The sequence below is a fragment of the Gavialis gangeticus genome, unplaced genomic scaffold (genome assembly GCF_001723915.1).
Source record: "Gavialis gangeticus isolate Ggan-Ray unplaced genomic scaffold, GavGan_comp1, whole genome shotgun sequence".
NCBI lineage: Eukaryota > Metazoa > Chordata > Crocodylia > Gavialidae > Gavialis > Gavialis gangeticus.
Window position 1 is genome coordinate 30,849,349 of NW_017729001.1, and position 19,005 is coordinate 30,868,353.

Below are 19,005 nucleotides of genomic sequence, written 5' to 3' on the forward strand. Positions count from 1 at the left end.
CCTCTTGCCCCTGACCCTTCACCCATGGCCTAGGAGGGATGGCAAGTCCTACCTTAAGGACAAAGGTGTTGAAGTTGTCGGGCATCTCCAGGCGGGTGCACCGGCGGACCTCCTGGATGGCAGAACAGCTCGCACGCAGCTTTGGTTTGGAGCTCTGGAGGGGGAAGCAGAGGGGCAAAGAGCACGCGTTAGCAGAAAAAGCTAAGACCGAGCTTCGGGCTTGGAGCTGTGAACCCCCTGCGCCCGCCCAGCCGGGCTACCAGCTCCAGGCTCTGGCGCGAGTGGATGCTGCCAACGAACCCCTCAGTGCCCTGACAGCTGCTCAGCACCTGGGCTGGCACCGCAGCACCGTTTCCCCGCTCCCTGGACAAAGGGAAGACTCCCCCAGACCGGCATCTCCACTCCGACAGGGTGAGGTGCGAGTGGAGCTCAGACGACAGCTCCCGGGATCTTCTCCTCGGCCTCCTGGTCTCGTGGAGGAGCCAGATACCCCCTGGCAGGAGTTGTGGGCATGCAGAGATGAGCAGAGGAGATGGCCGTCCCGGCTGTGCTCCCTGCCTCTGTTTAACTCGGGACACGTGGTGGGGACATGGATCAGGTACCCCCACGCCTCTCCTGTCGAGAGACGCTTGCTCTGCACGGGGGTCTCCAGGGGCTGAGGCTATTCATGTGGGCTACACTCTGCCAGCTCTGGCAAGCAAACACATGGGCTAGGGCTGAAGTGGACTGTGGACCACGAGGGGCACCCATGGCCCAGGCCTCGGTCTACCCCGGACCAAACGAAAAGGCTGCCAGGAGATGAAGCTGCAGTACACAAGAAGCAGGGAGCCGCCGTGCAGCCGAGGAGGCCCCTGTGGCCGCGAGGATGTGCAGGATGAGACCGACTGCGGCGCCCGCTCCGCAACGCAGGCTGCCGTGAATGCGCCGGGCAGGCCTCAAAGAAACACGTGGCGGGCACAGGAGGCAGTGGCCGGTTACAAGCTACCCTGAGTGCCGGGCTCAAAGCTGGAGTAAGAGAAAGCCAGAGAGACCCAGAAGGATGCTTCTGCAACTTCCAAAGGCTCTTAGCGAAGAGCCACTAATGACTAGTGGGGCACCAGCATCCTCGCCTTTCCTGGTGGCAGCTGAGCCGAACTCTGGTGCTGCCGTGGCCTGAGACCGCCCGCTCTGGTCCCAGCTGTTCTGTGTCAGGGCCTGGCCTGGGGAAGACGGACCGGAGGGCAAGGCAGATCCCACGCCCTTGGCCCAGCTCTCTGAACCCAGCCCGGGGATTTCCAAGGGCTGCTGAGCACAAAGGAAGAGGCCGGGCGCAGAGAACGCACGGCTGGCACGGGCGGCTGAACGAGGATGCATCCGTCCCAGGCCTTCCTGGGGGAGTCCAGCCCCCAACGTGGCTGGAGCCAGAGTGAGGTCGCGAAGCGCTCTGTTCCCTGCGTGCATGCAACCCCGGCCCCGCAGCAGTGGGAAATGACGGGCCCTCCTCCTGCCTGGGCTCTGACTCATCCCCAAACCAAGAGGGTTTGGAGAGACGCACACTGCAAGCAGGGATGGGACCCGAGCCAAGGCGACACACTGCAGGGGCCGCTGCGCAGTGGCTGGACACACACCAGCCACGGCTGAGACGCTTGCAGCAGCTCCCTGGCCCAGCCTGGGTTGCCCCAGCCAGCTGCTCCCCCCCACCTGGGGTGACATCAAGCTTTGCAGAGACCAGCCTGGCCAAATCCTGCTCCCAGCGCACCGGTACAACGCCAGAGGAACGCCCCTGAAGCCGACGGAGCTGTTCTAGCCGGGCTCTGGAGGCTGAATCCAGCCCATCACATGTCCGGACCCAGTTAAGAAGTAAACTGGCATCAATTCAAAGCAGAAGGCAGGGTAGATTTACACCTTATAGACCAACCAAAGCATGTATATATGTCACACAGGCACACACAAGCTCCCAAGAGCATCTCTGAGTCACACCAACAAGGGGAGGCAGGGGCAGACTTCCTCAGTATTTCTAAGGAACAAGGCAGGCAGGAAACCCCCTCTCGAGCTAGGAGGGAGACGGGCATTTTACACGGGCTTCAAAACACACAGAGCAGCAAGGAAGGGCTCTCTCCTTCACGGGGCTTCGTGCCAAGGCCAAGGAGGATGTATACTCCGAGTCCCCAGGAGACTGTAGGACCTGGCAGGGATTCCCTCGACTCCAAGCTGGGCTGGCATGAAGCCCAGAGCGGGGCAACCCTTTCCACGTGCTGCGGGGTTTTGCGATGAAACCTGCCCCAGCCTGGCTGCGTGAGCTACTCCAAGCAGGGCAGCCTGAGCCGCGGCAGGGGCAGCCAGGGCGATGCCAGCTGGGCCAGAGGGACTGGAGCGCTAAACCCCAGGCAACAACTTTGCAGGCAATTAAACAGAATGATAACAACCTCCCTTCCCCTGCTGGGGTGCAGTTGCTCCTGCTGGGACTGTAGGGGCTTCAGGTGGTGCTCAGGGGTCGTGATGACCCTGTCTGCAAGCACATCTGCTGAGAGCCACTTCCAAAGCCAGGCTGGTGCTCAGCACTGCTGCTGCTCCTTCCTGCTGGTCTGAAGCACATCAGCGTCATTCCCTTTCCAGAGCTTGGGGAGCTGCACAAGGCGGCAAGGACAGGGCTGCAACCAGCCTGGCCATGCTTGAAGATGTGCAAAAAAATGACGTGGTCCAGCTCAACCCAGAGCTCACAAATCAAAAGGCTGCAGCCAGCCGAAGGCCTGTGAAGCCCCGTGACCCCCGATTCTTGCCCTAGGCAGACACGGAGCTGGGCTGACATCTTCTGCCCGGGATGCTGCTACGCTCGAGGGAAATCCTGGCTGCAGGGAACGGGCAGGAAAAGCAGGCTGAACCCAAGCCCAAAAGATGCCGCTGCAAACACCCTGGGGACTCAACCCAGAGCTGCCCTCATCACGTAACAGGGCCCAGCTTCCAGCACCGGCTCTTCCCCATTAGCAATAACTGAGCCAGGAGTGTGTAGGACCAGCCCAGCGAGAGCCCAGGACACCCCTCGGCAGGATCCTGCTGGCCCAACCTGCTCTTGGCCTTTCTACTGAGACAGTTGCTCTGCAGCACAGGGCTGCGTTTTCCCGAGTTAGGAATTGGGGTCTTGTTTGCGGCAGCATGCCAAGGGCCTGGTGAAGCTGCCTGGGGAAACAAGCCCCCCACACAGCCACAGCCATTGCACCTCCAGCCTACGACGGCCAGAGCAAAGCCTCCGGCTCCCTCGGTCCCTGCCCAACACAGGCTGTGCACATTGAAGGGTGCCTCTATGCTCCCCCAGACCTTGGCTCCAGCCTTTGAATCCCTCCTTTCAGTCAGCCGCGGCAGGCAAGCACAAAGGGAAGGAAGAGAGCAGAGGATGCGGCAGCTGATAAATCAATGAGTGTTGTGTTGCCGGACGAGATACAGGCGAGGACCCAACCCCCACAGATCCTGCTCCTGCGGCAGAGAACCAAACAACCCTGACATCAGCCAGGGCATCGCAGACGCCGGGCACGCACTGACATGGTGGCAGTTGATAGGAGATGCCAGCTTCTCCCCCGAGGCCCTGGCTGTTGGCCCCTCTGCCCCTATCAGTCAGGAGAGAGGAGTGGCTGCCCTGAGCATGACTGTTGCAAACCACAGCTGCTCTGTCTCCTAATCTCCAGTGGGGAGTCCTACCCCATGGCCCTGGTCCCCATCTTTTCTCCTTCTGATGCAAGCTGCATGGCGTAGCTGCCAGCTGTTAAACAGCTGCCATGCTCAGCACCAGAGGCAGCTGCCTTCCAGCAACAGGGCAGAGGGCAAGGTGCTTTGGGGTCTTTCTGGATGGATCAGAAGGGCTGGAGCATCTGGGGCTGGGCCTGGTGTTCACTGCGCTTGTACACGTCCCAGCACATGGCTTGGGGCTTTTGGGCTATCCGATGCATCCAATCTAGGCACACACAGTTATGCCATGCTCAGCTAGCCCTGCTGGAAGGGGCTTCTTTAGGCTGCTCTTTGTGGACTTTCACTGAACAACACCCGCCCCACATGGCCAGCCCACCAGGAAGCTACGGGGTGGTGCCCTGCGACACGCAGGAGAGCCAGGAGCAACCTGGCCTCTCTCCAGGCTCGCTCACAGTACCCAAAGCAAACCTGGCAGCTGCTAGCACCACTGCTGCTGCCCCCAGCTCAGAGTGGCAATGGACAGTGGTGGGTGCCAGCAGGGAAGGTGAGGAGCTTCGATGCCCACCAGTGCTTTGCTGGTCCTCCAGCTTGCTCTGTCTCCATCTCCACCCCTGTAGAGCACCGCTCAGTGCCTGCTGTCTCCCCGCATGCAGCAGGACACAGGGGAGCAGGGCTGAGAGCTTCCGCCAACCCCTGCTCTTGAGAGCTTACATGGAGATGGTGGGCTGAGTGCCCCTGAGCCCCTCCAAGAAAGCAAGGCTTTCCCCTATTAATGTCCCACACACACACTAGGCAGACAGGCTGCCGCTCTGCATGGACCGGACTCAGTCCCACTCGAGTGTGAGACATCGGCTTTGTACTGCCACCAACTGAGAAAGTCGCTCTTGGCTCGGGTGGTTGGAGCCTGTGGTTCTGCAGCAGGCGGCTCTGCCCCGTCTCCCTGCTCTGCCCCTCTCAGTGCAGGGTTGTATCCTGACAATTGAGCTCCCCTGCTCAATAGTGACTGATGCCCCTTTCCTCCAAGAACACATCCAATCCCTTGCTGATTTAAACTTTCTCCCACTCAAATTAGCGCCAGGCTCTTCCCAGAGGTCGACTCAGCTCCAAACCTCGTGTGAGCGATGCTGGCTCTCGGGGCTGGAGCAAGAGTCTGGCTGTCCCTGGTGAGTTTCCTAAAGCCCCTGCTCCTGGAGTCAAGTGATCAATGAAAGCAAGAGAGCCTCAGGAAGGGAGGAGGAGGAGTCTGAAGCCTCCTTGGGAATATGAGCCAAGCGCAGCCGAAAGGCGGAGGAATCAGGAGAGAGAAATGACCCTGCAGTTATAATGCACCCCGATGCTTTGGGCTTTGTTCATGTGGGAAGTCGGCCCACTGCTGTCACCCTTGCTCTGTCTACCTAAGCCGAGGTGGGACAGCGCGGGGACTCAGGGCTTCATGGGTTTCCAAGGGTGGCTGCTGCAGCATTTGCAGGGCAGGCATGTAGAGCGGCCCTTGGATGCTGCAGGCTCCTGCCACTGCCTTGGCACCAGCCGTCGTGCCAAGGGCAGCTCAGCCAAAACCTCCCTTGTGGGAAGGCAGATCTCCAGGAAATACTCTCCAGGGAGCTGGAGCCCTTTCCCCCTGACCCCCAAGATGGCCCCTCGCGGTCTGTAGTGCACGCACCCTTCCAGCACAAGGCGCGCAAGGAGGAGGCAGAGAGGGGCTGAGGGCAAGGAATGTGCCTGTGCTAGGGCAGGGAAGCGAGGCGGGCCAGCACCCTCACCGCTAGGCCATGCTTCCCCTGAAGGAACCCAGGCTCAGTGCACCAAGTGCGAATGCCAACTGCCCCATGCCTGGCTGGCAGAGCCCCCACAGCCCATGGGGCTAGCAATGCCCAGCTGTGCTCGGGGCTGCACAACATCCCAGGCCCTCAACCCCCACCCCACAGCTGCCAGCCGGCTGCTTCCCTCCCAGCTGAGCATCCCAAGCCGGGGCTGAGCCAAGGCAGCTTCCTGTGGGCTCTCTTTGCTGCCGCCTCCCACAGAGAGAGAGGGGGGAGGTCTTGTATGAAAGATCCTCTTCCCTTCTGCACAGCAGGACTCTTGTTTCTGGGAGGAGGAGGAATTTTGCATGAAGGGCAGGAGCAGCTGCCAAGTTAACCGTTTTCAGCCGGACCCATCCCTGTCTGACGCCTGGGTATCACACGGCCATATCGTGCCAGAGCACCCTGCCTGGCTCTCCTTCGGCCAGGAGCACCTGTGCCCCTTTAAGGCAGCCCGGCACGGAGATGCTGTCCCTGCTCCATTGCTGCTGGTCTCCCACGCTCACTCCCCCGTGGGCTCCTTTCTCAGCAGTGCCTGGGCGGAGGCACGAGAGGAACGCGGGTGTTGGGCCCAGACAGGCGGGGGGGGGGAGGGAGGCACTGCGACACCCTCCTCGACAGCAGAGCTGGTCCAGCCTGCACTGCGTGAGCCCAGAGGCACAGGCGTGGAAGGAGCACCTGCCGCCTGAGGGTGCACGCCAGTCTGCACCCACGCTGGCTGCTCTGGTGCGGGGAGAAGTTCAGGGAAGGACGGGCATGGCTCCAGCTCGTCCCAGACAGACCACAGCTCAAGCCCAAGCCAGGCCCTCTTCACGTGCTCCCCAGCCAAGTAGCACAGAGAAACCGGCCCTCTCCCCCTCCCCAGACCCCTCAGAGCCACTCCGAACGCATCCTTTTGTTTGCCAACGAGCCACCCGGCCCCTTTCTGCCGTCCAGCTCAAGTAGGATTCGCTGGGCTGGAGTCCCGCATGGGGAGACAACTCCAGCGCTTCCAGGAACGCCGGGCTTGCAGCGCTTGCAAACAGCTCTTCGGGGCCCAATCTGGTTTGAATTACAGCCCGGAGCCGCGCCGGTGAGAAAGAGAGGCCTGTCCGAGAGGGGGAGGGAGGCAGGAAGCTGCTCGGTGCCTGCAGGGTGACCCATGCTTCTAGGCCAGGGAAAGGCACTGAGCGGGCGCCCAGGGCCCATCCGGGCAGGGGCTGTGGAGGCAGGTGCAAGGAGCTGCGATCCCAGCTTGCACGCAGCAGCCCCTGTCCCGGCTCATGTTACTAGGGCAGGCTCCTGGTAGGAGGGAGACGGGCAGGACAGGCATGACTCCTGACCCAGGCCAGCACCAGGGGGGTCCCCTGGTTCAGGGCTGGCTGGTTATTTAACGTGCTAAGGAGCGGTGCCGTGACCCCGCAGGGCCCCTCTTGGTCCCTGACCCAGGCTCTGGCAGTGGAGAGAGTTTCGCTCTGACGAGCCAGGACAAAACTGCTGAGCAAACACTTCCACCCCGCTAAGAACTGGCTGCTGGCAGCTTTCGGTTCCTCTGTGTCCGCGCAGGCGGGAGGCAGGGCTCGGGCACTGCCAGATAACGAGCCGCTAGCTAACGAATGCTCCCAGTGTGGACCGAGGCGTGCGGGATGGGTCACTGCAGGTTGTGACCGCTCCTGCCCCCAGCGGCGGGTGCCCACCCGGAAGCCACCGCCACGCTCTGGATCCAGGGCCCGGTGGCCGTAAGGCAGAGGTGGCTGGTGCGGGATGAGCCAGCAGCCCAGGAGGAAGCTGCCAGGGGGAAAGGAGAGCCCAGTGGCTAGGCCACTAGCCAGGGCTGGGAAGACGAGGCATCAGTTCCCCATGGGACAAGTCACTCAGCCCCCCAACTTCAGTTCCTGCCCATGCAAGGGGAGCCCTGCCATCATCCTGCCCTGCCAGCCCTCCCCTTAGATACCACAGCAGGGGACGGAGCCGTGAGGAGGGGGCAGCCGGCAGTGCCACAAGACAGGGGCAGAGAGCAAGAGGCAGAGGCTGGTGCACTCGGGCCTGGGCTTTCCAAGCAGGCGCTCAGCCTCTCCATCTTGCGAGCTGCCAACCCAGCCTTCAGCCTTGCAAAGCCTTCGGAGAGCTGGACTGCTAGCACGGCTCGGCCCCAGTCGTGTCCCTTGCGATTAAAACAAGACAAGTTCAGCCGCTGGAAAGCTTGCGACCAGGGGCAGCTCTCCCCAGGCACAGGCGCGGTGACCCAGGAAACTCCTGCCCACTTGGACTGAGGACGCCTGGGAAGGGAGGAGCAAATCGAGGCAGGTTGACTCTGACAAGCAGGGAGAGCCCGAGTTGTCAAATTCTTCCCCTTGGAGCCGAGCAGACAAGCGACGCCGAGGCTGAGCTCCCACCAGAAACACTACAAATCCTGGCTGGTGCCTTCTCTCCCCGCCTCCTCCCCCTCGGGTACTCAGTGTACTCTGAGGCCGGAAATGCAACATGAAAGCAGCAGCCCGTGTCGGCCCCGCTCCGCCGAAAGAAAGTTCTTAGAAGTTCCAAGCGGAACAGATCGTGCCGCGAGCCCGCGCGGCCCCGTCACGTCCACAAATCAGAGTCGGCAAAGGAACATGTGAACCAGCCGCGCCGGGTGCTGGGGACTTCCTGAGCCTGCCCCGGGCCCGGCTGTGGCGCCCAGGCCTGCCCCCTGCCCCCACGGGGTACGGCTGGCGCGATGCCCCATGGTCAGCGGTGGGTCGGGCTGCAGGCTCGTGGCTAGTCGGCAGGTCCCCAGGGGCGGGATGGGGTCCAGGACGTTGTTGCACGGTGGGGAGGACCAGCGCCGCGTCCACTGGGATCCGAAACCTTCTGCAAAGCACCAGGCTTTCAAGAGGACAGTACGGCCCTCGGCACTTTGCAGCATCAGGCCCTTCCTCCGGGAAGCGAGAGGGGCTTCCCCTGCCTGGCCTTCAGGGGGTCGCTCCCCACCCTGCCCCGCCAGCCTGCGAGGAGGGTCACAATGGGGCAGGGACGCAAGCCTCCTGAGGCGGGGGCCACAAGGCAGCCGGTTTCAGGACAGACAGGTTGCTGCCAGAAGCAGTCCCAGTTCCTCCTCTGGGCAGCTGGGGAGGGGGCACAGGAAGGAGAAAGACACCCGTGCGCGCTGGGGAAGGAAGCGATGCGGTGCCACGATAGGGAGCTCGAGGCAAGCTCCGGCTTCGCAGAAGGGCCTTTGCATGCCCCGCCCGGCCCGCGTGGCATCTGGTGCATCTGATGGTGCGATACCTGGGCCGGGGCAGGGGGGTGCGTACCCAGAAAGGGAGTTCTCGGTAGCGAAAACTGCACACTCAACGCCACACATCCCGTGGCCATGCCGGGGACCGCAAGATCACGCCTTGCAGCAGCCTGGCAGCGTGACTCAGCCCGTGGCAAGGGGCTCACGGGGGCTGCGCCACAGCCTTCAAGGGATGCGCTGGGTGCTGAGCCCCGTAGGCGCTGCCAGGGCACAGGCTGCTGAAGGAGATGTTTCTAGCTGATGCTCCTTAAAAAGCCCGTGCGTGAGACCAGGTGTCCCCGCCCCGCTGTTGCCACGTGGACGCTGTCTGCTCACCCAGCGCACCCGCTGCACAGCCGGGACCCAGCACGGGCGCATCCTCAGCCTCGCGGGCACAGGGAGATGCAGAGCCTGCAAACTTCGGCTTGACTCTGCTGTGAGCAGGGACTGCAGCCTGAGCGCTGCTGTCCTCCGTGCCCGCTCCTGCAGCGAGTCCTGACGCCCCCACCCAGGGAGACGGCCAAGCCAGGAGGGAGAGCAAGGAAAGCGCCACCTAATTCTGCGCTCTCTCCGACAGACGGAGTCTGCCCCTCTCGTGCTGACGAGCGCACCTCTCTGCTTCCTTGTGCTCTCCATCTGGCAGGGCCCAGCAGCGCTTCCCTGGTTTAGCCCCAGGTGGCAAACACCGTGGAGCAGGAACCCCCTTGTTCTGCACGGGCACCCGGGAGACCCAGGCAGTACCAGGGGCTACTAAGTGCAATGGCAATGCGAACAAATAACACAACAATGCCAACATCAGCAGCACAGAGCGAGGCGAGGACGGGCCCTGCGCATCCACTGGAGCGGCGAGGTGAGGGCAGACAGCTAGGCAGAGCGAAGGAAGAAGCATCAACTCTTAGAAGCTGTTTAAAATTAGTGCTTCTAAAGCAGGTTCCTCCCACTTGTGGTTTGCAAAAATACGATCAGCTCGTTTCAGACCTTTGCCTTTGCGGCCAGTTCGATATACTCCGTTTATAAAAATAAAAATCTTTTGGGGCTTTTAAGAGTTGTTCACTGAACCACGCGGGTGACTTCCCCCCCAAGGGACCATGTGCACACTGCGTGCTGGGCACGGGAGAAGGCAGCCGTGGGCATTTCTCCTCCAGGACGCAGCTCTCCAGCACCGCGGAGCAGGGCCGGGGCCGCGGTAGCCGACCTGCCTCCTGCGCAGTGACTGCGAGTTGCTCCGGAGGCAGCGCGTTGCGCGGTGGAGACCCAGGGGCAGGGAGCTGGCGCTCAGGTCCTCTTCCCAGCTCGGTCACCTTGGCCAAGGCCATGGCTCTGCCCCGATGCACTGGATAGGATCATTCCTCGCCTCTGCAAAAAGCATTTGGGGACCTACAAACTTCGGTGCTAAGATTATAAGAGAGGCTTTCATGGCGTGGAGAGATGTGGGAACAGGCTTTTACCAAACTGAATAAAGGCACCATAAACACCTGCTTGTTTTAAGAGAGAGTTAGGCTCTTTACACACGGCGGGGAGGTGGTTTGGCCCATCACAGATTTCTGTAGCAAGGCTATGGGCCATACGGGTATTTATGCAGAGGGGAAATCGTTCTGCAGCTGTTGAAATGACACATTCAACCCTTCCCTCCCTGCTGCTACCCAGGGAAAGCTTCAGGAAGCCTCACAACAAGTCATCCTCATCCCAGCACAGGTGCTGCCCCGCAACCAACCCACGCCACGCAACTGCACGCGTGGGCACACAACGCCGCTTTGCCAGAGGGGTCTAAATTTTGTTCTGAGCCCCTGGGACAGAAGCCCCAGGCTCCCGCGGGCGCTCACACTGTTGCTGCTCCATCCAACGCAGGCGGTGCTTGGTCATGGGCCTGTTCAACCCGCCAACCCCTCCACACAGAGGGCACCGGGGCTGCCGCGTGCGTCCAGCCGGTTGGTGAAACATTTTTATACCGCTCGGAAGGGGGCAAATAAAAATCTAAATGAATCAACCCGGAGGCTGAGATGGGCAGCGGCAGGGGGGAAATCGTTATGGAGGAATGGCCCGAATGAAGCAAAAACGAGAGCTCCCAAAACTGATGCATCTCGGCCCCGTGTGTAGCTGGGTTGGGCGCTGCAGAGAGGGGGCAGGGAAACGCTCAGGGCAGCTTTACCAGTCGCGAGCCCATCGTTACATTACAACGCACCATCCTCTGAGCGCATCTGCCACGATTAGAAACCTTCGCCAGGACTAACCGGGCGCAGCCGTGCAGGCTCTGCCGTCCTCTCCGTCTATCCCGATGCATCTCAGTTCCTCTTGGTTATTTGGCAATTTCCCCCTCTCTCCTGCTTTGTTTTGCAAGAGTTGCAAATACCTGCCCAGGAGCCTGGCATCTTGGCAGCTCAGCTGTCTTGACGTGCCCCAGCCTGAGCTGGCCCTTGCAGCAAAATTTCTTAGAAAACTGCCTCTGCGCGACATTGCAATCAAATCAAGAATAGATCTGGGTTTCGCCCCACACCCAGCACTCAATCAGTGGCTGCAGCAGCAGGAAATCACAGAGTCGGAGACAATATTCCTGCCTAAGCTGCATTTGCAATGCTGGGGGCCGCTCGGCTCTGCCATCCCACCCAGCGCCGGGGAAGGGGGCTGCGTGCGCCGCACCTAAGCCGGGCACATCCGAAGGAGCGGGGCTGGCAAGGAGGGAGAAGCGGAGCTTTTTTGCCCGCACCTCCCAAATATAGAAAGAGAGAGAGATGAGAGCTCAGACCAACTGGCAGCTCTGTGGTCAGGCTGGAAACGAGCTCAAGGTCGAGCCAAGGTCACAGCTGTACTCCCTGCTTTTGAAGGCTGAGCAGCTTCAGTGAGAGCAGAGAGAATCTGCTGAATTTCCGGCTTGAAAGCCTTCAGTAACAAATACCACCGCAGCCCCTTGGCTGTTTACTTTCCACCCTGCTGGTGTTTACTGCGGATGGGGCGCGTGGAAAGCATCCATCCACCTCGGAAGAGCAGCGGGGAGGGAGCTCTCCCGCCGCGCCGAGACGTGCCGAGAGGTCCCCCCTCCTGCCGCGACAAGCACGTGCACCCAACGGGCCCTCGCTGAGACGCAATGCAGACCTGGGAGGGGAACCCAGAAGCGCACCTCTCTGTCCTTGAACGCGAAACGCGACGCGCGTGGTTTCATTGAAACGTTCAGGACAAAGCAGCATTTGTGGCGGATGCCAAACCTCGCTTCGCCCCACTGGACACGGTGCCCACTAGGCTCAGACCGTGCTCGGTGCAATAGCGCTTTCCCCCACACGTGCCCCGCTCTCGGGATGCCTCGGGTGAGCCCTACGCCCGACACGGGGTCACTGGCACGACATCACCCGTTTGCGGATAGGCGCAAGGCTAGAAATGCGTGGAGGACGACCCCGCCGTCAGGGAGTACGGCAATGCCCCTGCCTGGGGAGGCTATGTTGGTGCAGGTGTTGCAGGATGAACAAGAGCCGAGGGGCGCACACAGAGTGGGGTGCACGGACGCATCCCCCCAGGTCCTTATATGACCACCTTCACTACAGCATCTGCCTGCGATCATCAGAAAAAGCCAGGCCCTGTGCTTACTTCTATGAACAGCGTCTTTCTCATTCAAAATCTCCTGCGGATGTGTCCTAGCGTAGAGGATCCCCCGATCCCCAGCCCAGAGACGCTGGCAGCTGTTCGTCTGTCCGGCCCCAAAGCTTAGGACGAAAGCCTTGCTGGGAGCCTGTCTGATCGTCTCACCTGCAAAGTCCGTGGCAAACCTGTGATTTCCCTGGGAGCGGGATGGGCTAGCAGGGGCCCACGCTGCTATGACTGACCGGCCAGGTGCATTGGACTGTGCCCGGCCCCTGGGTGGGGGCACATGGACACCACGGAAAGGCTGAGCGAGGTGCAGACAACGGGGCCGTTTTGTGGGGCGGTGGCAGAAGGCCGTGCTCCGCCAGGACAGGCGGGGATTTCCCCGCTTTGTGCTCTTTCAGTTCCAGCCTTAGTCATGCTGCCGAGGCAGAGGCAGTGCAATGGATACGAGCCAGATTTGCAGCTGCTTGTAAATCTCAGAGCAGCAGAGGCCTCCAGGCCATTATGCAACAGGAAAGACCTCCCGCATCCTTCAGGTGCCAAGATGCTGCTGGCCATCATGGCCCGAGAGAGGCGCCGGGCAGATAGGGAGGGACGGGGCTCCCCAGGCAGAGCTGGATGGTGGACACCGAAAAGCGCTCGAGAGACGATTCTGCTCGTCCAGAACCATGCCCTGCACGCCGCGCTCAAGGGACTTGGGGATCCCAGTCTCCTTTGAGCTTGAATGGGATCTGTGCTCCTACATCACTTGGGTGCTGCAACCCCCCCCGTGCCAGCAACTCCCCTCTGCCCTCGCAGCCCAGGCCCATGGTGGCAGGTCCATGTGACCAGGGCTGGCAAACTCCCTCCTGGCTGCACTGGAGGAAAGGAGTAAGCGGTGCCCCCTCTTCCCTTGCTAGTGTCTCATGAGACGTGGCTGGGAGAGGCCCCCTGAGTGGGGCAGGGTAGCAAGGCAAGCCGGGACACCGCTGACGGGGAGGAAGGCCTGGATGGAGCGAGAGGAGAATCGGCTGGGCGGCGTCTGGCCGCTCTGTCAATGGGAGAGGCCTGCGCCGTCTGGACAGGCTCTACAGCCGTCCCTCAGCCAGGAGGAGTATGGCCACAGGCTGCCGCAGGCAGGGAGCCCAGCTGGCACTACCCTACCACCCAACCCCACTCTTCTGCATGGGCTTTGGCAGGAGGCTTTTGGGGGGCAAGGAGTTTGGCTAGATACCCCAGGGCCTGTCACTCGCAGTGTGAGGACAGCCCTGAATCCCGCTCTGAGCCGCCCGAGTGCACAACCCCCCATTTCCAAAGGCCTGGCAGCCAGCCCCCTTCCCTCCCTGCTTTCCCTCTCTTCCACACTCCTTCTCTCCAGCTCCTTCCCTTGGCTTCCTTCCCCACAGCCCTCTGCTTTTGCTCCTGTAAACCATCCCCAGCTGTCCCAGGGCTAGCCGGCCAGGCCAAGGGGGATCAGGCTGGGGTCTGCGGCAACCAGCAGGGAGCCTGGCTTCCCATTCACTGGCAGCTCAGAAGGATGATTTCCTATTCCCCTCTCCACCCCTTCTGTGACCTTCCCTCCTTTCGCCCTCCCTGCTCCTCCTGTCCCTGGGGTTTCTCCTTCAGGCCTTTCCCTCGTTCCAGTCTCCAGGCCAATCCTGGGCTCTGGATGGAAAGTCCCAGCGGGTTCAACTGGGCAGGCCAAGCTCTCCTGGCTGCATTCACAGCATCCCCCGCATGCTACAGGCACAGACAGAGCCTCGGTGCATGGAGAAAGCCGCGGCAGCCAAGGGAACGGTCAACAGCTCTGCAGCCAAATGGGGCAGAGAGCAGGAGCGTGCTGCGTCTTGCTGGCATTACTGAGAGACCTGCTTGACTCGCTCCATTCGTGGCTGCAACCTGGGACTAAATGACAGGCCAGAGGAACCTGGCAGCATCCACCCATTCAGGACTGCTCAACCGGCCCTGTCCTCAGCACAGGGCTGAGCCAGCAAGGATTTGAGGGAGATGGGGGCCCTCCTTGCTGCGCTTGGCCTGTTGCACAAGCCTGGCCCCTGCAGCACTGAAATCCACCCAGTTTTTTTCCACAGGCTCAGTGCAGAAACTGCCTGGCGCATGTTGCATTATACGTAGGCTGGCGCTGTCCCTTCCGGCTGTTCAGCCCTTCCCTATAGGACGGGTCAGTAATTTCCTTGAGCCAAGCAGTGTTCTGTGGTGCTGTCTCTCATCCGATCTACTCTAAGCGCCCCAATTGCCACCACCCACGGGAAAAGCTGCACCCTGCTGCAGGCCTAGCATGGTATACCTGGGAGGAAGAGGCAATCCTCCTGAACTCCCGCCTGCCCCCCAAGCTGCTTTGCAGCACGGGAGGCCAGGCCGTGCACTGAGGAAGCTGTGAGGAAGCAATGGCTTTGGTGTGTAAAGGCTCAAATGATATTTTTGGCTCTTGGAAAAGCTTCCGTCTACTCAGGAGCTGGCTGCCATGCGCTGGCACGGTGGAGACAGGCCTTCCCCCACCATGTGCTGAGCAGCAAACCCGTTACATCAACCCCAGCTAATTCTTCAAACTCTGCCCTTATGCAGTGGCCCTGTGACCTATACGTGGTTCACATCACTCAGCGAGCTGTTGGTCTCCAGCAGGGAAGGTGAAGCAGGACTCTCGGGTCCTCTACCCAGCTGTCTCTACAGGGGACAGCGGGGAAAGTTATGGGAGGTCAGGGACAGGCGTGAGTGAAGCCTGGCAGAGCTCCCTACAGCTGTCTGTCCTCTAAGGAGGATTATGCTGCAGTGAACCAAGGTCACAAGGGAGCAGCTACAGAGAGGTTCAATGCACCTGAACCTACATGTGCTGATTTTGGGCCATGGGTTGATGGGCCTCCATTTCCCCAGGTGTCTTTGGAGAGATGTCCCTTGACTCCCAGCAGAGCCCCAGGCACACCAAAAGCTCCTTTTTACCTGTGTATAAAATGCTAGCCAGCGTCCTTCATCGCACACAGACAGAGGGAAGAACAAGCAGGCTCCCACCAAGGCCCGACAGAAACAAAGCAACCTCACCGAAAACCTCCGAATGCCTGGTTCTCCCAACACGGCCAGGCTTTCCCGGTTATTAACACCTAGCATTGTGCACCGCTGATATGCCGGATTGAGAGCAAAGACCCACACAAAGGTTCATCTGTTCAGAAGGAGGCCAGATGGGCAGCAAGAAGTGAATATATTCTAAAAATAAAACCAAAACACCCCAGACCACATCAACCAACGGAGCCTGGATTTCTTCTCAACTAAAACATGGTGCTCTGGAAGGCGACGGGCTGCTGCTGAATGTTAAAATTGTACCGATGAGAATCTTCTTCGGGGCACAGCGAGAAGCTCCTCCGCATTACTCGAATGTGACTAACCCTCTTTGTCCATTGATAAAAACGTCAATAAATAAGGCACAGGCTGGCCTGCTCTGTAGGCAGGGTATGAATGAGTACATATTCACTACTGAAAGCCTTGAAAACCACATGCACTTTCATTTCGATCGAGGCTGAATGTCAGCCATTCAGCTGGTTAGCTTTAGACAGGAGTCTTGTGCTGTGATTCTTCTCAGTTCTTTCAAAATGAAAGAGTTCAGAGAGAAGAGTTAACCTCAAGAGCGAGTGATACAATCCCAGGGGGGCGTCGGGGCCTGTGGGCCTGGGGAAAGACAGCAGAAACACTAGCAAGGTTGGAGGGGGGGGAAGCCGGAGGTAGATGGCATCTCCATGCAAACTATTTTGCAGTGATACCATCCAGCTGGTTTAAACCCACCGGACCTCAGGGCACTTTGCAAACTCACCTGGGGGGGACTTGCTTCCCCCATCGCTGGGTAAGAGGCAGCAAGACCCTGATTACGTCTCTGTCCAGCATTGCTCTGGACCTCAGCAGACGCAAGATCAGATGCAATGCGCATGGTCGCCCCGGCACACGAGCAGGGGGAACGACAGTGCCTCCAGCTGACCCTGCGGGGCTGGAGAGGGACACGGACACCGCACTCTTGCAACACTTGCACAAGAAAGCCTCATGGATCCCATCGGCAAGGCCCGCTCCAGAGCGGTGGGGGCCCTCCCATTTCCCCATTACGGTGCTGGGCATCCTGATGTGGGACTGTCTTCCCAGGGAAGGTGCCTCACGGGAACCACTGAGGCTCCATGCCGCCTTAGCTCTCGCGTGCACGTGCACACATGCACGTGCTGCTTGGCTAGCCCATCTCCCACCACAAAAAGTATAAACAGTTACAACCCCCCAGAACCTGAAGGCCTTTCCATTTCCTGCCCCATGCACTTAACACACCAACCCTTGCAGAGTCAGTAACTTGGCGGCCAGCCCCGCTTGCAAGGGCTACGCCCTTACTCCAAACACCTCAGCCCTGGACTTGGAGGCAACTCTCCATCAGCTGTGGGCTGCACGCAGTATGCTGCCCAGCTGGGGCTGCTAATACGCCGGCCAGTTCAACACACTGCATACTGGGATCCAGCCTTCCTGGAAGCTGTGTCCTTCTGCAATTGCTCTCCATCTGGATAACAGGCAGCAGCCAATTAAGCACTCAAGTGGTAGAGCAAATATTTAGTTTTGCCACTGGCTGCAGTGACTGTTTCTGCAGACCTTGAAGCGAATCTGGGCTTTGGCAACTGGGCTTTTGAGCGCAGGCGCCAGGGCGTGAACCTGCCACTCGCCAATGTGCTGCAGGCAATGCCCAGGGTTGAGGTTACAGACTCGCTGAACCAACGCTGCCCAGGCACGTGCCATTCACCCTTCTCGCGGGCACACTTCGTGCCGGTCTTTCATGGATGTCCACATGCCCGTTTTCTCCCGGGACCCTTGGTGGCTGGTTCTGCGGTACCTGGATCTCAGCGTGCCCTCCACCCCACGCGCCGCAGGCCGTTCAGCCCCTGGTCCAAACCCAGAACGATGCACGCCGAAACCGAGCGCAGAAGAGCTATTGCAAACAGCGTCCCATGCAAACCAGCACAAGCGTCTGGGAACAGAGAAACGGGCAGAAGGGAGAGACAAAAAGTCCACCCAGGCCAATGACAACCTCTCTCAGGCTTTCTACCAACACCCTGAACATAAAGAAAACTTATCTCCCCTCTAGAGATCCCTTCATATCTACTGCACGCCTGCTGTGTTTGAACAAGGCGTTATCGCTCTCAAAAGTCTTTGTGAAACAAGGGCATTCAGCAAAACAGCCCTGACACACCAGCTTCCCTTTCTCATTCCCATCACTTATCAGCCACTTCACATAATATTTTTATAGCGTCTCTCTCCCTTTCTTGAAAGGAGGGGGAGGGGAAGGCGAAGAAACGAGAGGCCTTTTAACCTATGCTGCCCACGTCGGCAGAACCATTCATGTTCTGGATGCCGGCACCATACCAGGGCTACGCACAGAAGATTTTGCTCAAGGATTTTTATTTTAAGAGAGTGTTTTCCCTCGTGGGTGGCCTTAATAACTTCCTGGCATCAACAAAGAGCGCAGGAGGCAAATGCGACATCCACATGCAACTGCGGCAGCTTGATCCAGCCCGTTTACGTACAGAGATCCCAGCGATTTGGGTGAGGAAGAGGCCTGGACGGGCGGAGGGAAGCAGGGCTGGGTACCCAGCAGGGCTTCTCCAGCCCAGGCTGCACGAGTTGCATCGAAACACCTTTCCCACGGTGCAAACCAGGAGGTTTAGACCTGGGGTCCCCAAATGTCACGAACCGAAGCAATCGGGGAGGCATCACACCTTGTCTTGTCACATCCGTCTTTCGCCCCTGGCTGTCATGCGGCCGTGTCAGGAGGGACTTGGAGCCGCAGCCGAATGCGGCGCGTCGCAAGGCCACGCAGAGGGCTGAGACAGGAAATGAAGAAGAATGCACCTCGCCGAAACCACAGGAGGAATTCAGGTTGACAGGATGTCGTTACCCGCGCTGGAGCCCAGACAGGCTGCCAACCTGCCCTGGCACAACTGGGGGCAGCATCTTGGGGCCAGGAGAAGCACCAGGGGATGCACGAGAGGGGCAGGGATCTAACAAGCTCAGGTCACAACAGCCGTGCGAGAGGCAGGGCTCCTGATGCCACGTGCACCGCTGCGCCAGATGTGGCCGCGGGATGGGCCTGCCGCGCTCGCGGAGAGGCAACCGGCGTTCAGAGAGAAAACTGTTGAACCAACAAGACAGCCAAGGGCAGCTGGCAGCCATGGGGTGGCCGGCAGGACACGGGAGACCCCTCCGGAAACACGGGGAGGTTTTCTCATTCCCGCACGGGGCATGTTTTGTGGGCGAGAGGGCTTGGGGGGTGGGGAATGTTCTTGGCACATACGAATCGAGCCCAGTTTCCCTCCGTGCCTCACTGCAAGGGAAGTCAGGACAAAAGAAACGGCAGGGAAGGTGAAGAGATCACGGGTTAATCTGCGCGGGTCCCCCAGAGGGGCCGAGCTAGGCGGAATTGGCCCTGCCGGCCAGGCCGGGTGCCAGCACCCCGCTGGCCGAGACCGGCAGCAAGGGCTGCCCCTGCTACGGACACTGCCCCACACCTGCCAGGGCAGCAAACAGGGTTTAGAGAGCCCTGGCCAGCTCCTTCCAGGTCCCAGGACGACACCCCCCCGCCTGCCTTTGCCTTAGGGGCGTCGAGCCTGCTCTGTGCATGGAAAACCAGGACTGGAGGGTGGACTCTCTTACAGGCTGGCAGGAGGCAAGGCTGAGTCTTGGCTCTCTAGGAAGGGCCCAGGACCAAGAGTAAGCCACGAGCCCCTCAATGAC

The 19,005-nt window shown here is 60.1% G+C and overlaps 1 protein-coding gene across 1 annotated transcript in view; it reads right to left on the minus strand.

Annotated features, from left to right (window-relative positions):
* Positions 1-19,005, minus strand: part of SH2B3 (SH2B adaptor protein 3) — a 51,284-nt gene that overhangs the window by 16,223 nt on the left and 16,056 nt on the right. Inside the window, exon 3 of the mRNA XM_019507240.1 lies at positions 53-154. Within this exon, the coding sequence (XP_019362785.1) occupies positions 53-154 (102 nt within the window). The remainder of the gene's footprint in view (positions 1-52; positions 155-19,005) is intronic.